General features: G+C 36.5%; 1 protein-coding gene across 1 annotated transcript; it reads left to right on the forward strand.

Annotated features, from left to right (window-relative positions):
* The first annotated feature begins 605 nt into the window (after positions 1-605).
* On the forward strand, positions 606-22,524 carry LOC127935779 (polypeptide N-acetylgalactosaminyltransferase 4-like). The gene is made up of 11 exons (XM_052533940.1): positions 606-897; positions 6,219-6,656; positions 8,188-8,357; positions 9,047-9,236; positions 9,351-9,536; positions 10,372-10,489; positions 11,133-11,309; positions 12,139-12,270; positions 13,794-13,904; positions 20,369-20,521; positions 20,699-22,524. Exons 2-11 carry the CDS (start codon positions 6,277-6,279, stop codon positions 20,825-20,827), a joined length of 1,746 nt encoding a protein of 581 aa, XP_052389900.1. The 5' UTR covers positions 606-897; positions 6,219-6,276; the 3' UTR covers positions 20,828-22,524.

Consider the following 22,524-nt stretch of genomic DNA (forward strand, 5'->3'; position numbering starts at 1 on the left):
CTAATTTAGTTGATTTAAAAAAAAAAAAAAATAATAATAATAATAAAATAAATAAAAAAATACAGTTGCACAGTTGGATAAACAAAACACTACCAAATAAACAAATAATGGTTAAATCTCAGAAAATAATAAAATTGCACAATTGGACAAATATGCAAACAAACAAACAATCAATTAATGATTGATTGCCAAAAATATGATTCGACATACAGACAAACAAATAATGGTTGATTTTAAAAGAATATAATATATTTTTTAAAAAATATATTAAAACAAACAAAAACAAATAAGTAAATAATCAGTTATTCTCAAGAGCCTAAACAAATAAATAAGATGCATGATTGGAAAAACAAACAAACCAAAAAACAATGTTTGATTTCCACCAAAATTGCATGAGTGGAACAACACACAAATAAATCATGGTGTATTCTCCAAAACAAACAAACAAACAAACAAATAATTTGCATACAAAAATAAATAATCTAAAAAAAGCATTAGTTTTTATTAGAAAAATCTTTGGAATCACAGTGTGAATATTAAATGACACACACAGGCTGTTGAGTGTGCAGATGTAATGCACGCACATTGAACTCCCAGACTTCCCATAATGCTCCAGTCACGTGGTTCACTTTATGAACTGAAGCTAGACTGTCAAATCTGAAACTTCCTGGGGTACGATGCAGTACATACAAGTCCGTGACACTTACTTCAGCCATGTAACGGGCCAAAGAATCGCGCGTTTGTAAAGAGTCAAGCTACTTACATCGATGAGCGCGAGCAGTGGTGAGGAGTCGAGCGGTTTGTTGTTTGAGGAGGATGTGTGTGTGCTGACAGCTGCACGAGCGGCAAAACATCAGCTCTTCATATCTGTGTAAGAGCACGATATGAAGAGATCAGGTAAGATCATCAAGGATTTAGTTACACGAGTGTGTGTGTGTGTGTGTGTGTGTGTGTGTGTGTGTGTGTGTGTATATGCGTGCGTATGCGTGCGTGTGTGTGCGCGCGCGCTATATAAAGTTGTTTTGCATGCATGTCAGAGCCGTCAGTCAGAACACTGAAACATTCGATGGTTGTTTTGATGGCTCGTGATCCATTCACTAATGTTTTTACTCCGAGTTACTATTCCGTTGTATTGATCTTTGTATTTTAGATTATATGTGTTTATATGTTGTGTATAGTTCATATATATATGAGTTAGCCTAACGTTAATTATTAATAGTTTAGTTTTATGATGTTTTGTGCTTCTACTACATCTTTACGAAAAGATGTAGATTACGTCTGTCTTCTTGAAAATATATACATATGGTATATTGATAGTAATATAGCATAGTGCTTGGATGTAGCTATACCATGCTTTTGAATGATTATCATATGAATACATAACAATTCAAGCTTCTAAATGCCATGCATCGCGGTACCACCATGTTTTCAGTTCTACCATGGTACTTCTTTGCACTTTGGTATGTTCTTGTCTGGTCTGATTATGCAAATGGCGTTGAGAGAGTCAACATCCAGTACTTATTTGGCTCTGTTGCTTATTATTTTGGAATTTTCCACAATTAATCTTCTGCTTCTCCCATTTTTTCACAAAATGTGTTTTTCTTGCGTAAAGCATCTAAACCAATTGAGTACCATTTCAACGTAGACCGCTTTATCCATGTTTTTTTTTTTTTTTAAGCAGGGTAAAAAAATCCGACATAATATATGGTCATTTTTGAAAATATTAAATAGTCACTTCATATTTACAATTTGTTTGATGAATTGACAAATGGATGCGAAACAGAAAATATTTACAAAATTATTTAAAATAGCAAAAACTGTAAATATAAGTAGAAATATAGATACATATTTGTATTTTCTGTTTTTCTTAAGAGAAATAGGCTATATTTTAATCTATATGTTAAGTGATGCCAAATTTTGATGAAGAGAAAATAGAAGGAAATGCAAGTTGCAAATGAGAACACTTGTCAGACAAGTAAATCTGGATGTTTCAGACATTCTGGGCTTGTACTAACTCACCTATATATCCGGTCCATTTGGAAATGTTCAATGAGCAAAGCTGTTGTCTAATACACCGATGTTCTGACTTCTGATCCACATGTAGCAGCAATATCCATCTTACCAGTGTTCGAATTGTGTCAAAGCTCTTGGGGCCCCCCCACCCCACCTCACCCAAAAAAACAACAACAAAAAACGAATAATATATATTTGTATTTATTTATTTCATATAATAATATAATTTCATTTACTTTACTTGTGAATTTAATTTACTTTGTGTGTTTCAGAATGTTTTTGTAGCTGAGCATTTACTATATGTAAAACTAAATAAAAATCTATATACTTTGAACAGTGCACATGTATGCATTTTATTTCATAAAAAAAAAATAGTTTATCTTGAATGTAGTTACATAACCCTTTGATATGTTCTAGCGGAAGTTGTCATAGTTGGGAAAACTTCTATAGTGGTGAATGAGAGACTACATTAAATATATGTTTTGTCACAATAGTGTTTCTACAAGAGGGTAATAGAACGAATTTGATACGATTACGATGCTGATGACCATTAATCAATTTCGATCTCTTGATTCACTATCAATTCACATGAATAGGCCTACTGTACTGTTGCATTAATATGCCTCTTTGCATTGAATTTAAAACCCTTTTCTTCATTTAACCTTAAATACTACACTAATTGTATTAGGCTATACATAATAACGGAAAATAGGATACAATTCATAACAAAAACAGTTGATCTGCATGTTTGTCTTCGGCGTAATAATCAATGCATATGTGTCTCACGCACAATTTGTGAGTTAGCAACCCTGCTTTGTCATCGTTGACACAGAAAAAGCCTTCACCTGATGAACATGTTCATCAGTAATAATGTCCTTAATTAAATTAACACTGTTTTTGAGCAGTTAGGCCCTGTGTCAACCAAAGCATTTTTAGGCAGCTGAAAACACCAGGCGCTCTGCTGAAAACACCCACCTGTGAGCGCTTGAGTGCTTTTTTTTTTGTGGGCTGCGTTTTCTTTTTTTTCAGTTGAGACCACTGATCTGTATATGATATCTATATTATAGATCAGTGGTTGAGACGCGTTGGTTGCTATGATACAGAATAACCGCTAAACTGTTACTTGTATCTGATTTGGTAAATAATTTTTTTCTGACTTAAATGCCCTTTTTATGGGAAGCTTTTTATGGGAGCTGCAGCTCAAATACTTTGATAAAAAAAAATAGATAAGGTTATATCAAATATTGTTTCTATTTTAGTTTTAATGAAAAAACAGGGGACCCCCCAAGGTCATTTTTTTGGGCCTTATGGGGGGTCCCTTGATGCTTATGGTGGGTCCCGGACCCCCCCAGCACCCCCTCAATTTGAACATTGCTTCTTACTGTAAACAGCATTATAACAATGTTCTGACTAATCCCTCCCTGGATTACTGTACACACAGTTTTGGCCGTCTCATTTTCTCCTGCTTATTAATATAGCACACAAATGACTATTCTGTCATCATTTCCTCATCCTCACGCTGTTCAAAAGCTGTATGACTTCCCTTTCTCTGTGGAAAACAAAAAGAGAAGTTTCTCAAAATATCTGAGCTTCTTCCACTATTTGAAAGTTTTTAAGTATCAAGTATGAAATTTAAATCATTATCCAGTATCCACTGAAAATCTTGTCTTGATCTTGAGTGTCGCTGTGGTCACTATTCACCGAATGGATTCCACCTTATATGTATTGTAGAATAATGTAAACCGAGTTTCAAAAGACATTTCAAACACCTCTTCTTTTTTTTTTTTACAACTTTTTGAACCTAATAATTATTAGGAAATAATTCCACAAAGGTTCCTGAGCTTCCCCACATCTGTCCAACCTATCAGGTTAAATACAGAAGTTTTTATGGGTGCCCCAAGGGTTGCTTTCAAAGAGCTCTCCATTTTGAAAGCCCAGAAAGCTTTTGTCCTTTGGCTTGTGACCAGTCTTTTGGAAAGGGACAGCTACACTATCCAGATCTAAGCAGCAAAATAAAACCCTTTTTAATAAAGCTCTTTTACATATTTTTGATTGCTGCCTAGTACTGTAAAGGATGAAAACATAATTCGATGCAGCAGTCTCGAATATATAAATATGAACATTTATGAGTAAATATTTAAATAAATCTTTGTTAAAATAAGTTCACTTTTATGGGTGGGTTAAGTGTTGAAACACTTTTGGGGCTTCCCTTTTGAAGGTCAAAAATGTGTATAAGAAATACACTGTATTAGTTTTATAATTGATCATGTACTGATGCATAGATTTAGTTGTTAAAAAAAAAAATGGTTTCAACATAAGGTGTACAGTTAGACCTATAGTTGTGTTACTGTATTTTTAAAAGCAGTGAAAGCAATTTAAAACAAGCCTACAGGTATTTATAGCGTCTAGTTGAATGTTTGTATTCATAGATCTTTTCCCCTCTTTTCGCTTGCTCTTGCCCATGTTCATAGAGCAGTTATAAGCCAGCAGCTGTCATACTGCCAAACATTTTAACCACAAGCTCCCAAATATTTGAAGTGCATTGATGGTCCATTTAGTGTAAGGGTTTGTTGTATATATATATGTGTGCGTAAGCGACATTCATCATTCAGTGGGTTAAAAGTGTTGTGATTGAGGAATGCGATTACTGTCTCAGACTGTCCGTCTGTCACGACCACTGTTCAGCTAAATCCCTGCCTGCTGAAATATTAATGCAGCTCAATTATGCGATTACTCCGTTACCCTTAGCTCATGATGGATTGTCTGTGATCAACCCCTCAAATTCAGCTTCAGTGATTGGAGGTGGCGGTTAGCATGAGCCTTCATTCAAAACTAAAGTAGAAATGGTACATCTGAGTAATTCTGCTACTTTGTTGTTGTTGCTATTCATTTGAATGAATATGAAGTCATTGTAAATTGCTATTCATCACTTTTCAAATTTTTGACATTGTAGCAAAGTGTTTGTGATTGTTATTGGCTAGTTACTGAATCACATACAACTGTACTCCAGGCACAGCCCCAGACGCCATAGTCATGTTTGGGATAATTATATTTTATACAATAACCTGCATTTAAACTAAAATGAACCCAAACGTAACTATGGTGTGCTCTCTTCATTTTATCAAATGATCACATCTATTCATTTTACAATCCAACTACTAGCCTTTTATTTAGACTAAAAAAACCATTTCGTTCGGGTGAGGAAGCTGGTGTTTTTTGCGTAGCATTTGCACATCCTTTCATGCTGTGATTATATACCACTGCAATGGATGCATTTTGCAGTATTAGCATATTAATTGATTGTTAATTTAAACGATGATCGGAAATTTACATCCCTAATTTACATGTAGTATAGGTTAGGAAATAATAGGTGAATTAAAGAAGTTTTTTGAAAGAAGTCTCTTCTGCTTACCGAGGCTGCATTTATTTGATCAAAAATAGAGTAAATTGCCATTTAAAATACTGTTTTGCATTTATGTAATTCATTTCTGATAGCAAAGTAAAATTTTAAGCATCATTACTCCAGTCTTCAGTGTCACATGATCCTTTAGATATCCTTCTAATATGCTGATTTACATTTAGTCACTTAGCAGACGCTTTATCCAAGGTGTATCCAAGATGTATTTTCAGGATACATCGATGAATAGAAAGTTCAGCAGAACAGTATTTAAGTATTTATTTGAAAATAAATTTGAAAATGTGAAAAAAAAATTTTTTGTAACAATGTAAATATCTTTACTATTACTTTTTATGAATTCAATGCATGCTTGCCGAAAGAAAGTAATTTTTTTTTTTTTTTTTTTTTAAAGAAAAGAAAGAAAAAGAAAATCTGTGTCCAAGATAAAGAAAGGTAAATCACAGGACTAATTTGTCAGAAAAATTATTTTAAATAATATTTTAACACTTTTTCCTCAATAAATATTAATAACGGAATATGCTTTCTTTTTAAGAACTAACTTCTATTAATAAAAGCCAAAAAAATGAACATCAGTGACCCAGGTCAGGTGGTCCTTACAAGGAAGCAGCCTATTGCATAATCTGACATAGCAGTATTTTTCAGATAAACATGTAAATGTACTTATTTTCTGCTAATTTTCATAAACCGAAACGATTAAAAATTCATTGACAAGGCTGTCAGTTGATCAGCCTGGCCTGTGTATCAGTCTATCGCTAATCAGCACTTCTCTTCCTGTCTCATCCTTCAGTAAGTTGGGAGTCTGGGGCTCTTTGACTGGTGCTGTTGTTGGTGCTGGCTGCTAGGTCATGAAGATCCGCTGGTCGAGGAAGGTGGCTCTGTTGGCCAAGGTCTGCTTCCTCTTTTCTCTGCTGTGGCTCTTCTACCTTCTTATAGTCCGCTCGTCCCTTCAACCTCTTACCGATAAAGATGGCCAACATGATATCCTGGTCCGTGACCTTCCGTCTGCTAAGAAGGAGGACTCTGAAAGCCTTGTGCGGCCCGTTTATGAGAAGCTACCGCCAGACCCCAGTGCTCCTGGGGAATATGGCCGAGCAACTCGATTGACCCTGAGCCTTGAGGAGAAGAAAGAGGAGGAGGCGGCCAGCATTGAGCGCTATGCCATCAATATCCTCATCAGTGACAGGATATCTCTACATCGCCATATTCAAGATAACAGGATGCATGAGTATGTCTGTCACACCTTACTTATTACACACCCTACCACTCTAGAAACTGCATAGCAACATGCTACACTTCACATACAACACTGTGAGAAAAATAAGAGGAGAAAAGATAAAAAATAAATGAAAAATAAATGCTGCTATAATGCATTACAATAAGCATAAAAAAAAAGCAAGAAAGGTGCTTTTTGGCTTTGATTCCCTTAGGTGATTTCTCCACTTCAGTCCACCTCACCTGTTTACAGATGTTGTCTGTTGTCTGAAATGAACCCATTGCCTGCAGCCAGACAACATGATTGAAAAAAACAACAACAACAATAGGAGAAAACGGAGCTGGGAGGGTTTCTCAGAACAGCAGTGATTTTAAAAAAAAAAAAATTTATTATTGTTTCATGGCTCTTATCACACAAAAACGAGTTGTGTTCAGGCTGCTGCTCTGAGAATAGAAAGTATTCCCTTGGACGACGAGAAGTGAAACAAATTGGATGCATTCCCCTCTGCAGTGTTTCAACTAATCTCTGGTTTCCACATCACAGGCTCTAGTAGCACATTTCTGGGCATCAGCAGGGATTTTATCTGTTCATGTCAAGTTCTTTTCCTTGCTTTCTAAAATAACTTTCAGGCAAGTTAGTTCTTGTCAAAGACTTAAGCATTACAGCCAGAAATGTTATGCTGTGGATTTTTTTCTTCTCTTTTTGTTTGGATAATTATTGAACATTTGCTCAAATGTAGCTGCTGTCAGTTAATGTAGGGTCTCTAAATATTTGTGGTGAGCTGAAGAAAGTTCAAGAACCTTGTCAGGAACATAATGAATCATTTTATTCAGAATCTCTGCTGAATCTCTTCTTCAACGCCCCATCTTCCCCATCAACACCCCAGTTTATTTATTTTTTAAAAAATCAGTTCTATTCCTTTTTTTCCCCTTCTAATTTTATTGGTTTTATGTTAGTAAAAGTGTAGTATAAATCACAAGTCACCTATGCTTTTAAGGCTGCATTTATTTTATGATGAAAACAGTAATTTTCTGAAATTTTACAATTTAAAAATAACTTTTCTGTTTTAAAATATGTTTACATTTCTTTAATAATTTATTTGGAGAATAATGTTTTATTGTAAGAAGAATCCCAACAGATGCTATTCTAGTCAGTGTCACAAGATCTTTCGGAAATTCTGATATGCTGGTTTGGTGCTCAAGAAACATTTATAACATTTTTGTGGAAACTGAATTGTTTTTTTTTTTGGGGGGGGGGGGGGGGTAGAAATGAATGAATAATGAATGAATAGAAAGTTCAAAAGAGCAGCATTTATTTAAAATGGTACTCTTTTGATCTTTTATAAAATTATAAATGCTTTTACTGTCAACTGATATAATAAAAGTAAAAATGTCTTTAAATTTTGAATGGTAGTGTACATTAAATGAGTACCTGCAATTTCAAAGTACAGTTCACTGTCCTTCCATCTCTGTCTTAAAGGGTCTAAAACTGTTTCTCTAGAGTGCTGTAAAACCTTATATTATTTCTGTTTTATTAATGCCAGATGCAAAGCTAAGAAGTTCAACATCCGCCGTCTGCCTACAACATCAGTGGTAATAGCATTTTACAATGAGGCCTGGTCCACTTTACTCAGAACCATCCATAGTGTGCTGGAGACAACACCAGCCATCCTACTGAAGGAGGTCATACTTGTGGATGACTTCAGTGATAGAGGTGAGGGGACACTTTTTAGGCAGTTTTCACAGAAATTTATAATTCCACCAGAATAATTTAAAGCCTTTTTCCAGATTTGTCTTAACCTGATTGGTCCGCATTGCCACAACCAATTAACATGCAAATATTTTTTTTTGGGAAGGAAGGAATGATATTGAGCCTATTAGGTGCTACACTGATGAATGATCACAGATAAATAACAAAACCATATTACCTTTGATATTACTTTTATACAATGTTGATTTACTTAAAAAAGATTAACAATTTTAACAATTAACAAACTTAAATGACTAATTTTGTACGATGGACCCAGAAAAACGTTTACAGTTTTTATCAGAACTACATTTTAAAGATTTTTTTTTTTATAGAATTTTATATATTAAAGTGTTATACTGTGAAGCTCATTAGTAAATATTAAATACAATCATTAAAATACAAGCAAATACAAACTTGTAAAGTATTTGCATTGAAAAATGCTCAAACATTTGCCAGTGTTTGCATATTTTATGCTTTCTCGGCAAAGCTCTGGATAGTAAGTTAGCGATAGATATTATTCTAAATCGCTTTTTGATTTTGTCGAAAAAAAAAAAAAAAAACCCTCAATCCAGATGTCTCCAGTAAATCTGTTGTTTTGCTGTGCTTTTGCCATTATCTGTTGAACCTGATAAAAAGGTTTGCATGAATTACAGGCTATCTGAAGTCACAACTGGCTCAATATCTCAGTAACCTGGAGCGTGTTCGTCTCATTCGCACCAAAAAAAGAGAAGGTCTGGTACGGGCTCGGCTCATTGGCGCCACCTATGCTACAGGACACGTTCTCACCTTCCTTGACTGTCACTGTGAGTGTATTCCTGGCTGGATCGAGCCACTGCTGGAAAGGTGTGACTTTTTCTTTCTAAACTAAATTCTAATATAACATAGAAACACTCAACACGCAACAAGTTTGTAAAGTGTAATGTAAATGTTTTCTTCGTTGATTGTCTTTTCCCTCAGAATTGCTGAGAATGAGAGCACCATCATATGTCCAGTGATTGACACCATTGATTGGAACACATTTGAGTTCTACATGCAGACAGATGAGCCGATGGTGGGCGGCTTTGACTGGAGGCTGACATTCCAGTGGCATGCTGTGCCTGAAATCGATCGCAAGATACGCAAATCCAGAATTGACCCCATTAGGTTGGTTTCTACCCAACTTGTCCAAATCCAGACTTGCTGTGTGGTTTTCTTTGCAATTTAAGAAACCGATTAGAAATGTTTAAAGGGATATTCATACTAACTATTATTTTGTTTCAATTCTGTTTTCATGTGGAACAAAAAAGGAGAAATCGGACAAGATTACTGTATTTTATATATGTGTATCACTCCTTATTGGATTTATATCGACTGATATTATTCATTGTTATTTCCTCTATTTTTTAATGTTTTATTTTAATTTTTTACATTTTTTGCAGCCATCCAGGGCTCACCTAAAGTTAATATTTACCTTTGGCAAATCTCGAAATGATTATCCATTCTTCTTCCTGTACATTCTAATGTTGTGAAGTCTAAATTCACTGATTTTACTATTTTAATGTTTTTCTTTTTCTTTATTTTTTAGTTTAATATTGGTGATTAATCGGTTGTCAGCCATAACTTGATCATAAAAATATTAACAAAAATGTTAATTTCGGAACATTCCTAAATAAAATTCATAAGGTTTTGGAATGAGATAAGATAACAATACATTTGGGTGTCTCTTTCTTCAAAGTTATTTTCACAAGGAAATAGACTGAAATAGGATTCCAGTGATGCTGTGTTGATTGAATTCAGTTGCAATACAGTGAATAGAGTATATTTTAATGCTCAGACTTTCAAATACTGTCCAGTTCTGCACTAGATTTCTCTCCAGGCTCATCAGCGGGCAGACCCAGAGGCACTCTGTGAAAACTAACAAGCACTTACCTGCTAGAAAATTGTTGCTAGGGAATATCTCTGATGATTTGCCAATGCTTTGCCACTTTTCATTACACAGGTCTCCCACAATGGCAGGGGGCCTATTTGCGGTCAGCAAGGCCTACTTTGAGTATCTGGGCACTTACGACATGGGCATGGAGGTCTGGGGAGGAGAGAATCTGGAACTTTCTTTCCGGGTAAGACTCCTGTATTGTGTTTTCATGTTACCTTTTGTATTGCTAATTTGCATAGGCTTATTATCGGAGCGTGTCGACGGGCTCTTGGTAGCATGAGAGACTGAGATCCACTGTTTATAATTAGACACATCTCTCATATTGGATTTCTTTTTTTAGCCTATACCTAGAAATGAAGATTGATGGTGTATACCATGGAGTAATTTTGCATGCATATTGAAACGAAATACAGTGCTGTATCTTCCAGGGCCATATGACGTTCATGTATAATTGATGTGCTGTGAATTGGTATACAAAAGCATGTGGGAAATAAAGCTGGAAAATTAATAAAAATGGATTCTTTTTTTGGTGTCTTAGCAGATCTAATTTCTGACAGGCAGAACATCCCAATCCATTCAGACGATCTAACTTTGTACACTGAAAAGAGTTTGTTCAAAAACATAAGTTTTTAAATCTCATTAAATCAATGATAGATTAAATGATTCAAATAGAAATTACCTACAATGTCTTCCTTTTAAATCAGAAATTAACTTTGATCTCTTTTAGGCTTTGGTTGGCTGTAAGAAATGACAGTTATATTGTGTGATTTAAAATTATTTGAATTACATTTAGTAAAAAAAATTTAACTGTATTTTGTCACTTGCAGGTGTGGCAGTGTGGAGGGTCTTTAGAAATTCACCCATGCTCCCACGTGGGTCACGTGTTCCCCAAGAAAGCGCCGTACGCTCGATCCAACTTCCTTCAGAACACTGTCCGTGCCGCAGAGGTCTGGATGGACTCTTACAAGCAGCACTTCTACAATCGAAACCCTCCAGCACGCAAGGTACACCTCCATCCACTGCAACCTGTTATTGGACAGCACCTCTTTAAAATCCTGTGCCGTTGCATAGCATTTATCTAGAAAAGTGCTGTTCTTAAAATTGCTTACGCACTCCTCAATGATGCTCAGGTTTTGCTTGAATGCTTCTTGCTCTATCGGTTTACAGTGTTTGTTCTCCCTTTGGCTGTCTTTGAAAAGCTTATTAGTTGACAAAGATAATAAAACTAGGCCAAACATATATTATATTACCCTGGCTGACATGAATCTGGCATGTAACTCCATATTACTTCGTAGGAGAATTTACATTATTAATGACGCAGAGCTGTGATCAAATAATAAATCACTCTCTAGTAGCCACGACACCAGACGCCAGTGAGTTGTTGATGTTACATCAGGTCTGAATGAAAACACGCCCTTTAAAAGCCTAAATGAATATTATCCTATTTACCTGGGGGAGTTTCTTTGACACTTTGTTTGTTGGAAGTGTGTCGTGGCAGTCCTCAACATTACAGGAAGTTTATACATGGCATTCTGTTTGGTAGAAATGTAGTCCAAGAAGTTTCAACTAGAGTAAAGGTATGGCAAAGTTAATGTCAACAAAGTTGACAATCTTGTCATGCAAAACAGAACAAACAAACACACATTAGCTTTAATAACATTCACAGACAAGACAATTAGAGTGTTATGATTATGAGTATTATGAGAGTAAATTAATGCAGAATTTTTTTTTCTCAAGGCGGTCCTACAAAGGTTCCACACTTCCACTAAATAATGTGTCATCTTTGCCTTGAGGTCTGATTTTTTTTTTTTTTTTTTTTTTTTGTTCCTGTAGGAATCGTATGGTGATATATCCGAAAGGATTGTGCTTCGAAAGCGGCTTCAGTGTAAGAGTTTTGAATGGTACCTGCAGAACATCTACCCCGGCCTGCATGTGCCAGAGGACAGGCCTGGTTGGCATGGAGCGGTAAGTGACTAAATTAATCTAATGTACAAACCCGATTCCAAAGTTGGGACACTGTAAAAAAGTAAAAAGTAAAAAAGGATTGGAATAATTTAGAAATCTCTTAAACGTATATATTTTATTTACAATTTAATATAGATAAAATATCAAATGTTGAAAGTGAAACATTTTGAAATGTCATGCCAAATATTGGGTCATTTTGGATTTCATGAGAGCTACACATTCCAAAACAGGAGAGATAGGTAGCAATAAGAGGCCGGAAAAGTTAAATGTACATATAAGGAACAGCTGGAGGACCAATTTGCAACTTATTAGGTCAATTGGCAACATGATTGGGTATAAAAAGAGCCTCTCAGAGTGGCAGTGTCTCTCAGAAGTCAAGATGGGCAGAGGATCACCAATTCCCCCAATGCTTCAGCGAAAAATAGTGGAGCAATATCAGAAAGGAGTTTTTGAGAGAGAAATTGCAAAGAGTTTGAAGTTATCATCATCTACAGTGCATAATATCATCCAAAGATTCAGAGAATCTGGAACAATCTCTGTGCGTAAGGGTCAAGGCCGGGAAACCATACTGGATGCCCGTGATCTTCGGGCCCTTAGACGGCACTGCATCACATACAGGAATGCTACTGTAATGGAAATCACAACATGGGCTCAGGAATACTTCCAGAAAACATTGTCGCTGAACACAATCCACCATGCCATTCGCCGTTGCCGGCAGGCGTTTTCTCTGTGCCAAAGCTCATTTAAAATGGACTGTGGCAAAGTGGAAAACTGTTCTGTGGTCAGACAAATCAAAATGTATAGATCTTTTTGGAAAACTGGGACACCATGTCATTCAGACTAAAGAGGACTTGGACAACCCAAGTTGTTATCAATCCTCAGTTCAGAAGCCTGCATCTCTGATGGTATGGAGTTGCATGAGTGTGTGTGGCATGGGCAGCTTACACATCTGGAAAGGCACCATCAATGCTGAAAGGTGTTCCATCCAGGGAAGACCTTGCATTTTCCAACATGACAATGTCAGACCACATACTGCATCAATTACAACATCATGGCTGTGTAGAAGAAGGATCCTGGTACTGAAATGGCCAGCCTGCAGTCCAGATCTTTCACCCATAGAAAACATTTGGTGCATCATAAAGAGGAAGATGTGACAAAGAAGACCTAAGACAGTTGAGCAATTAGAAGCCTGTATTAGACAAGAATGGGACAATATTCCTATTCCTAAACTTGAGCTGAAGTTGTCTCCTCAGTCCCCAGACGTTTGCAGACTATTATAAAAAGAAGAGGGGATGCCACACAGTGGTAAACATGGCCTTATCCCAACTTTTTTGAGATGTGTTGATGCCATGAAATTTAAAATAACTTACTTTACCCTTTAAACATTGATATGTCATCTATGTTGTTCTGAATAAAATATTGAAATTTGAATCATTGCATTCTGTTTTTATTCACAATTTGTAAAGTGTCTTGTAATTCCCTCCGGAGTACTTTTTGATGTCATTCTCTGGTTTCTGGTGTAGGTGCGTAATGCTGGAGTTCACTCTGAATGTCTGGACTATAACGCCCCGGACCACAACCCCACAGGAGCTCACCTTTCCCTCTTCGGCTGCCATGGTCAAGGTGGTAATCAGGTAACTAACGTCAATACTAAGTTTATGCTTTCTCCTACCTTTGTGGTTTGTGACTGCCTCCATAATTTGATCAGAAATTTGGCCCAAATGTTTTAACACTTAACTTCTGATGAAAGTAACTTGTGCTGAAAATAATAATTTCGACTGAAATTATGTGGAACAATCGTACCAGGAACTTTTTTCCCCAATATCTATTTCCCCCCAGACCTGTTGCTTTTTGCATTTCCACCACTAAAGTACCGTGAAGATTAGACAAATAGTCTAGTGATGTAGGTCTGTGCGCATTTCTTAATATAAAGTAAGCAAATTTCAGACTTGCATCCTTGGTGCAAGTTTGACTCGGGTTAGTGAACTCCCGCATACAGGATGACGCGAGTCTGGTAATTCTGCAAACAGCAGCGTACTTGATAACATCAATCAACTCGTCTTATCTACTGCAACTTTCCTCACTGTATATTTACAATAAGACAAAATATCAAATATCACTGCCTCCTTTCATTTTCATTTAAAAATATTAATAGCCGCAGATATTAATAGCCGCACATTTTTAAATAGGCGCTGTCTTTATAAATAAACCACAGATTTGAGTTTTAAACAACTACATTCTCACCTGAAATACTTTTTAAAACTACTTTCATGACACAATAACAGTAATATTCATGTAATATATATATATATATATATATATATATATATATATATATATATATATATATATATATATATAATGACCCAAATAAATGGTGATTGAAATTGCAATGCTGAGTGAACTCAACCAATCAGCATGTTTAGCGCCCAAGTCTCACCCCCAAAAGTTCCAGAACTTTGAAAAAGTACTACCTCGCCAGCAGGGACTTTCTGAGGGGCAATTTTTAACCCATAACTTTATTTAGATCCTGGTTCCTGCTGTGGAAACACACTGAGTACCAGCCCAGAGTCCCTAGTTCCTGGGTAAAGTTCCAGCGGTGGAAACGCAGCTTTACAAATGTTGAAAAACAAGCCACTTATCATTAAGAGACAACAGTTTCAGGGACAATGCTACATTAAACATTTCGGTAATCAGGTTCCATTTGTTAACCTTAGTTAACTAAATTATTTAACAAACTACCAGTGAAACTGCTTCTAAAGCATTTATAAATATTAAATGTTAATTTCAACATCGACTAATACATTTTTAAAATCAAAAGATGTATCTGTTAATATTATTTAACAAACTGGAAATGAACTAACAATGAACAGTTGCATTGTTTTATTTAACAAAAATAATACTGTTACAAATGTATTCCTCTTTATTATTTAATGGTAGTTGACTAAGGTTAAACAATAAAGCTTATTGTAAAGTGTTAGCAATTTTTTTGCTGGAAAAATGTGGAAAAAAATGTAATATAACGATGTCTGTTCTTTCTGTTTTTCACGGTTTTGTTGAATAATAAATATCATCAAAAAGAGCCGTATGATTTTCCGAACACAAAGGGAGATAAAGGATGAAATGATTGTGAATGTGACAGTCAAGCTCTAAGAAGTATATAACAGCACCATCAAAGTGTTTCTCATTGACTCTTGTGCGATATTTTTCTAGTCTTCTGAAGGCATATAATAGCTTTGTGTGACAAAAAGACTGTCTATCTAACACCATGGTACATGCTTATGTTAATACAATGCATCTAAGCACACCATATGAGCAGAATATAGTGGAGGAGAAATAGTTCATTGGTTCTCATGCATATCATTAATAAGGCAATTTTAATTTGAGGAAGTGAGTGAGATTTGAGAATAGCCTCCCAGGGACTTCACTTAAAAATTTGGAAGCTGCTGTCTTACCCTACAGCTTGATATGTGGAAAAGGATTAAAGGGGTCTTTCTATTAATGCCAGAGCTATCGAGTAACTTTAAAAATGAGCATTAGGGGCATTTCACTTCAAGTTATATAACACCTTCAACAGCAGATGCAGGAAATCCTTCCGATCGTTTGTTGTATTTGCAGTGAAACAAAGCTAGCTTTATTTGTGCTGAAATATAATCCATCCTGAGATGTGCTAGCCTTCTGAGGTTTGGTATTTATCTAGTATCACAGTTGGAAAAATGAATAAGTTGCAGAGGATGTATATTTAATTGAAAGGGAAACCAGCACATGTGTCAAGTAGCTTATGTCACCGCTGTGCATTATGGGACTCTGACGTAGCACCATGTGTGGGTGAAAATCAATGTTTCCACAGCCAAGGCTGAAAAGGAAACCTTAGCCACTTCTGCTCAAAGATAGATGTCTGTATGAAATATAAATGTGGCCAGTGAGACTAATAGTGACTGTTTGAACCAGACAGAACCTTCCTCTTCACTGAGGTCAGATCTGGCCATCTGATAAACACCGGAGACGAGTTATTTATCTGAATAGCTACACTTTTTTGTTTCTTCCAGCCTGTTTTTCATTCTAGCTTCCGAAGTTTTACCCTCAAAGTAATCTGATCTTTACCATCAGTTACCTGATCTTATGCCTGGAGAAATGATTTGCTCAAGAATTATAAACCCAACTCTGATTGTTGACAGCATCCTTGCCAACATCCTTATATGTTGCTTAAACGGCATTGCTACAGGGCCGGTGTTGTTCTTGAGGACTGCTTTTAATGAATTCCACATGCAGCAAATATTTTTTCTCAATATTTTTCAGCCTTTTGTATTTCAGTATTTAGCCATTTACTCTGAGATGACTTAATAAGCTAATTTATTTTCAGTAATATAAAAAAGTGTAGCCAAGTAGTTTCAAATAATATATAATATAGTGGTGGGTTGTTATCTGCGTTAACGCGCTGCGATTAAAAAAAAAATCACCATTAATCTATTCTCAAAGTTGGGATGGGAGCTGTGTCTATACTACGCGAGCTATGATGACTTTCATCTTGATATTTTAGCGCGGATGTATACCTAGCCGAATCTGTAGGGGGCGAGAACGAGTTTTTAAACCTGTGTGTATGCCTAATGTGAAATTACCACATCAAATGTGACATGTTAACATGGATGCAGCTAAGATGCGGCCGGGTTTGCTTCAGGGAATTTTTTATTTTTTTTTTAAATAAGCTTCCCAATGGAAACCTCGACAAGATGCAGGCCTGTTTCACACATACTCCATCTGCAGTGCGTATGCAGTCCGTGTGCATTTCGTATGTGGTGCAAAAGATACTTATTGTGCTTTCACACAGGACACATTTGCAGTCCGATACTTGGTAAGTAAACGATTGCTGCTCTGCTGCAGACGCACCGCTCCTGAAACGCACTGACGGACCACAAATGTGTGAACACTGTTCCGTTAACATGGGTGCATAAAAAATATACGCAACGCATACGCACTGCAGACGGATTATGTGTGATACAGACGTAAAGTTGTTTGCACCTTGTGCAATGTGGAATTTGTTTACAGCTTTCTCAAGCAGTTTGTGATGCATTTTGGAAACAGGAGATGAGCCCCTGGTCTAATGCACCACCTGTCTTGAAAAACCCGTTCTCAAAGACTTAACATTACTTTTAATCATCATTTTATTTGGGTAGCACACATATTCTGAATGCCTTTGGCAGAATTCAAATGAGCCATTTTAATCTCTAAATAAAATTGTGAAACTTGACATTAAGTAAATTAAATGAAGTAGTTTAAGCCTTTGGTTCTTTTAATTGTGATTATTTTGGATCACATTTAACAAAAACCCACCAATTCGCTATCTCAACAAATTAGAATACTTCATAAGACCAATATAAAAAAAAATTGTTAGCCTTCTTGAAAGTATGTTCATCTGCTTTACATGTACTGAGTACTTGAAAGGGGTTCCTTTTGCTTTAATTACTGCCTCAATTCTCTATGGGGTTCAGGTCTGGTGAGTTTGCTGGCCAGTCAAGCACACAAACACCATGGTCATTTAACCAACTTTTAGTGCTTTTGGCAGTGTGAGCAGGTGCCAAATCCTGCTGGAAAATTAAATCAGCATCTTCAAAAAGCTGGTCAGCAGAAGGAAGTATGAAGTGCTCCAAAATCCTTGTTAAACGGGTGCAGTGACTTTGGTTTTCAAAAAACACAATGGACCAACACCAGCAGATGACATTGCACCCCAAATCAGCACAGACTGTGGAAACTTAACACTGGACTTCAAGCAACTTGGGCTATGAACTTCTCCACCCTTCCTCCAGACTCTAGGATCTTGGTTTCCAAATGAAATACAAAACTTGCTCTCATCTAAAAAGAGCTAAACTGTGCAGTACAGTGGCCTTCCAGGACCGAAGTTACTCCATCAGACATCAGACTCATCCAGGACGGTGACGAGCCTACTTACAGACAAGAGGTTGAGCAGCAGGCTGTCTGGTTCAGTCACCACAACCTGGAGCTGAACACACTCAAAACAGAGGAGATGATCGTGGACTTCAGAAGAAACCCCCTGCACCCCCCTACCCCCCCCCCCCCATCATGGACAGCACTGTGGCAGCAGTGGAGTCATTCAGATTTCTGAGCACCACTATCTCACGGGACCTAAAGAGGGACAATTACATTGACTCCATTGTGAGAAAAGCCCAGCAGAGGTTGTACTTTCTTTGTTAACTGAAAAAGTTCAACCTGCCACAGGCACAGAGATGACACCGTTTTACTCAGCTGTTATTTAGTCAGTTCTGTGCTCTTCTATAACTGTCTGGTTTGGGTCAGCCACCAAATCAGATCACCAACTTTCAAGATTCAGGAGTGAAGAAATGGGCAGGTTACATCTGCTGCATTCACACAATGTCGTAATTACTGTCATTCCGATATGCTAAAATGAATAACGCTCTAGTTGGAGCTGTTCACACCCTTGGACTCTGAACTATTGCACCATCAATGCCTAAACATAGCACCTAATGAATCTAAGGTGGCCAGGTGGCAGTGATACAAGATGTAGCTCTCAGAAAACTCCCAGTTCACAAGTTGTACAAACCTGATTCCAAAAAAGTTGGGACATTGTACAAATTGTGAATAAAAACAGAATGCAATGATGTGGAATTTTCAAATTTCAATATTTTATTTAGAATACAACAAAGATGACATATCAAATGTTTAAACTGAGAAAATTTATCATTTTAAGGGAAAGAGATGACGTCTGGATGGGAGCATATGTTGTTCTAGAACTTGGATATACCTTTCAGAATTGATGGTGCCTTTCCAGATGTGTAAGCTGCCCATGCCACACACACTCATGCAACTCCATACCATCAGAGATGCAGGCTTCTGAACTGAGCGCTGATAACAACTTGAGTTGTCCTTGTCCTCTTTAGTCAGGATGACATGGTGTCCCAGTTTTCCAAAAAGATCTTCAATTTTTGATTCGTCTGACCACAGAACAGTTTTCTACTTTGCCACTGTCCATGTTAAATGAGCTTTGGCACAGAGAAAAACGCATGCACTTCTGGATCATGTTTAGATGTTGTAGAAGAAGTCATGTCTTCTTTTTTGACCTATAGAGTTTTAGCCGGCATCGGCGAATGGGACGGTTCTGGAAGTATTCCTGATCCCATGTTGTGATTTCCATTACAGTAGCATTCCTGTATGTGATGCAGTGCCATCTAAGTGCCCGAAGATCACGGGCATCCAGTATGGTTTTCCGGCCTTGACCCTTACGCACCGAGATTGTTACAGATTCTCCGAATTTTTGGATTATATTATGCATTGTAGATGATGATAACTTCAAACTCTTTGCAATTTTTCTCAGAGAAACTCCTTTCTGATATTGCTCCCACTATTTTTCGCCGTAGCATTGGGGGAATTGGTGATCCTCTGCCCATCTTGACTTCTGAGAGACACTGCCTTTCTGAGAGGCTCTTTTTTTATACCCAATCATGTTGCCAATTGACCTAATAAATTGCAAATCGGTCCTCCAGCTGTTCCTTATTTGTACATTTAACTTTTCTGGCCTCTTATTGCTACCTGTCCCAACTTTTTTGGAATGTGTAGCTCTCATGAAATCCAAAATGACCCAATATTTGGCATGACATTTCAAAATGTCTCACTTTCAGCATTTGATATGTTATCTATATTCTATTGTGAATAAAATATAAGTTTATGAGATTTGTAAATTATTCCATTCCTTTTTTACTCACAATTTGTACAGTGTCCCAACTTTTTTGGAACCGGGTTTGTAATTATGAGTTCTACGATGATGTGAATGCTTTTTACTAGTTGTTATCTCGTAATCGCAGTATTTCTGATATGGTGTGAACGTGGCTATCATCACAGACCCCTCTCACCCCAGCCACAACCTGTTTGCACTTCTCCCCTCAGACAGACATTACAGATATATATGTAGAATATCTAGGCATAAAAACATTCCATCCATGCCATCCCCATTTTAAACAGCTAACAGTTACAAAGAATTAAAACCCAAATATAAAATGCAATTTTAAAAATATGCAAATGTGACAAATTTCTTTTAAAACAAATTTTTTTTCTTCCTTTTTCTCAGTACTTCGAGTACACATCTCAAAAGGAGATTCGGTTTAACTCCGTGACAGAGCTGTGTGCTGAGGTTCAGGATGGAATGACACACATAGGGATGAAGCATTGTCCACAAGACGGTGCTCCCAGACCTCCCGGTATCATATGGGAGTTCAGAGACGTAAGTCTGCTCGCCTACAGCTCACATTATCACTGAACTGCCATCAGCAAACAGGATGAGACTGCCATCAGCAAACAGGACGAGATAAGGAACAAAAAAAGTTATTGTATATCAGATCTGCTCTGTTTTTGCACCTTAATGCCAAAAATTCCTTATCTGTCATTTGTGTCTTTTCAGGATGGCAGCATATATCACCCTCATTCAAACATGTGTATCACCTCCTACCGCACAGAAGACGGCCGTGCAGATATCCAGATGAGAAGTTGCTCTCCTGGAGACAAACATCAGTACTGGGGCTTTGAGTGACTTTAAAACCCACATGAACTTGGATGTAAGTGCAATTATCAAAAAGAATGTCACTTTTGACTTGACATTAAAAAAGCATTGAAGAACAGGCATGAAAATGGGACCCATCCCTCCATATAGTGCCTCTGCAAACCAAAGTGGACATACTTGTAGTGCCAATTCTTGTGTTTCTTTGTTAGAGAAATTCAATGTGCTATTATAAGTCCAAAGTGCATATTACAACTATTAAGAAACACATTGTAGCAAATTCAACCATCCAGCATGTTGGAACAGCATTTTTGTTTACACTGATGCACTATATGCTTCTAGTGAATCATTTTTAGACTTCGCAGTAACTAATCTTTAGATCAACTGCACAGCGATTTTATTTAATTTTATCAGAAGTGACTGATTTGAGGATGTCATGAATGGGTTTGTCCTGATTGTCATTGTTGTTTTCTTGTTATATTTTATGTCATTTTGAGGCTGTTTTTTGTATTACTAGGGAATTTAGGGTCTTTTCACCTGATTTTGTTTGAGCTGCATAAACTATTTTGGCACACTGTTGTTGTGGAACTGTACCAGCATTTTAAGTCTCACTCACACTAACAGCAGTGTTCAAGTAGTTTGTTAATAATGCATGTAACACTTCAATTTGAAGTAGATTACAGAAACTGTAATTCAGAGTTGGTATAAAATGTAACGCAATTGTTGGACCAAATCTTTCAAATCCTAAACTGGTTGTCCAAAACCAAGTTTTTTCTCTAGTACACATTTGGGAATTATCCTTTTTTTTCCTTTTTTTTTTTTTACCAGTTAATAGTTTTTAAGAAAAATTAATTGCTGGAAATTTATTGACTCACCAGAAAGTGCCTGTTCAGACAGAATCTTTTTTAAAAAGTGCATTTTCCTTCACTAATCAGAATATTACAGTACTTTATCAAGATATTACCCTAAGTTAAATTCATAAATGTGACTACCGTATTTTCCGGACTATAAATCACACTTTTTTTCATAGTTTGGCTGGTCCTGCGACTTATAGTCAGGTGCGACTTATTTATCAAAATTAATTTGACATGAACCAAGAGAAATGAACCAAGACAAGTGAACCAGGAGAAAACATTACCTTCTACAGCCACGAGAGGGCGCTCTATGCTGCTCAGTGCTTCTGTAGTCTACACTGAGCAGCATAGAGTGCCCTCTGGCGGCTGTAGACGGTAATGTTTTCTCTTGGTTCTTAGTTCTAAATAAATGCGACTTATAGTCCGGTGCGACTTATATATGTTTTTTTACTCATCATGACGTATTTTTGGACTGATGCGACTTATACTCAGGTGCGACTTATTGTCCGAAAAATATGGTAAGTGCTTTTATCACGAGTCTCCCAGCTTTCATACATAACTGAATAATGTATCAGTAAGTTTTGGTAAATATCTTGAAAAAACTATATCGTAAATAACTGTACAATAACTGTTATTTTTGCACTAAAATGCATTTAAAATGGCAACATATTTTTTTAGGTCTCATCCTTTTGTAATTGTCAGTTTAGGGACTGTGGGAAAGTGAACATGAAATTTGAATTACTACTGATAAAGCACAGTTTGTGGTGATCATGTGTTTTACTGATCGACTGTAACGAAGTATTTTTGGAACATGGAAAAATATACAAAGTATTTTTGTCTCAATAAGTTAAATTAAAGTTCTAAATGTTACATTTA

Source organism: Carassius gibelio, chromosome A19, assembly GCF_023724105.1.
Source record: "Carassius gibelio isolate Cgi1373 ecotype wild population from Czech Republic chromosome A19, carGib1.2-hapl.c, whole genome shotgun sequence".
In the NCBI taxonomy this organism is placed as follows: domain Eukaryota; kingdom Metazoa; phylum Chordata; class Actinopteri; order Cypriniformes; family Cyprinidae; genus Carassius; species Carassius gibelio.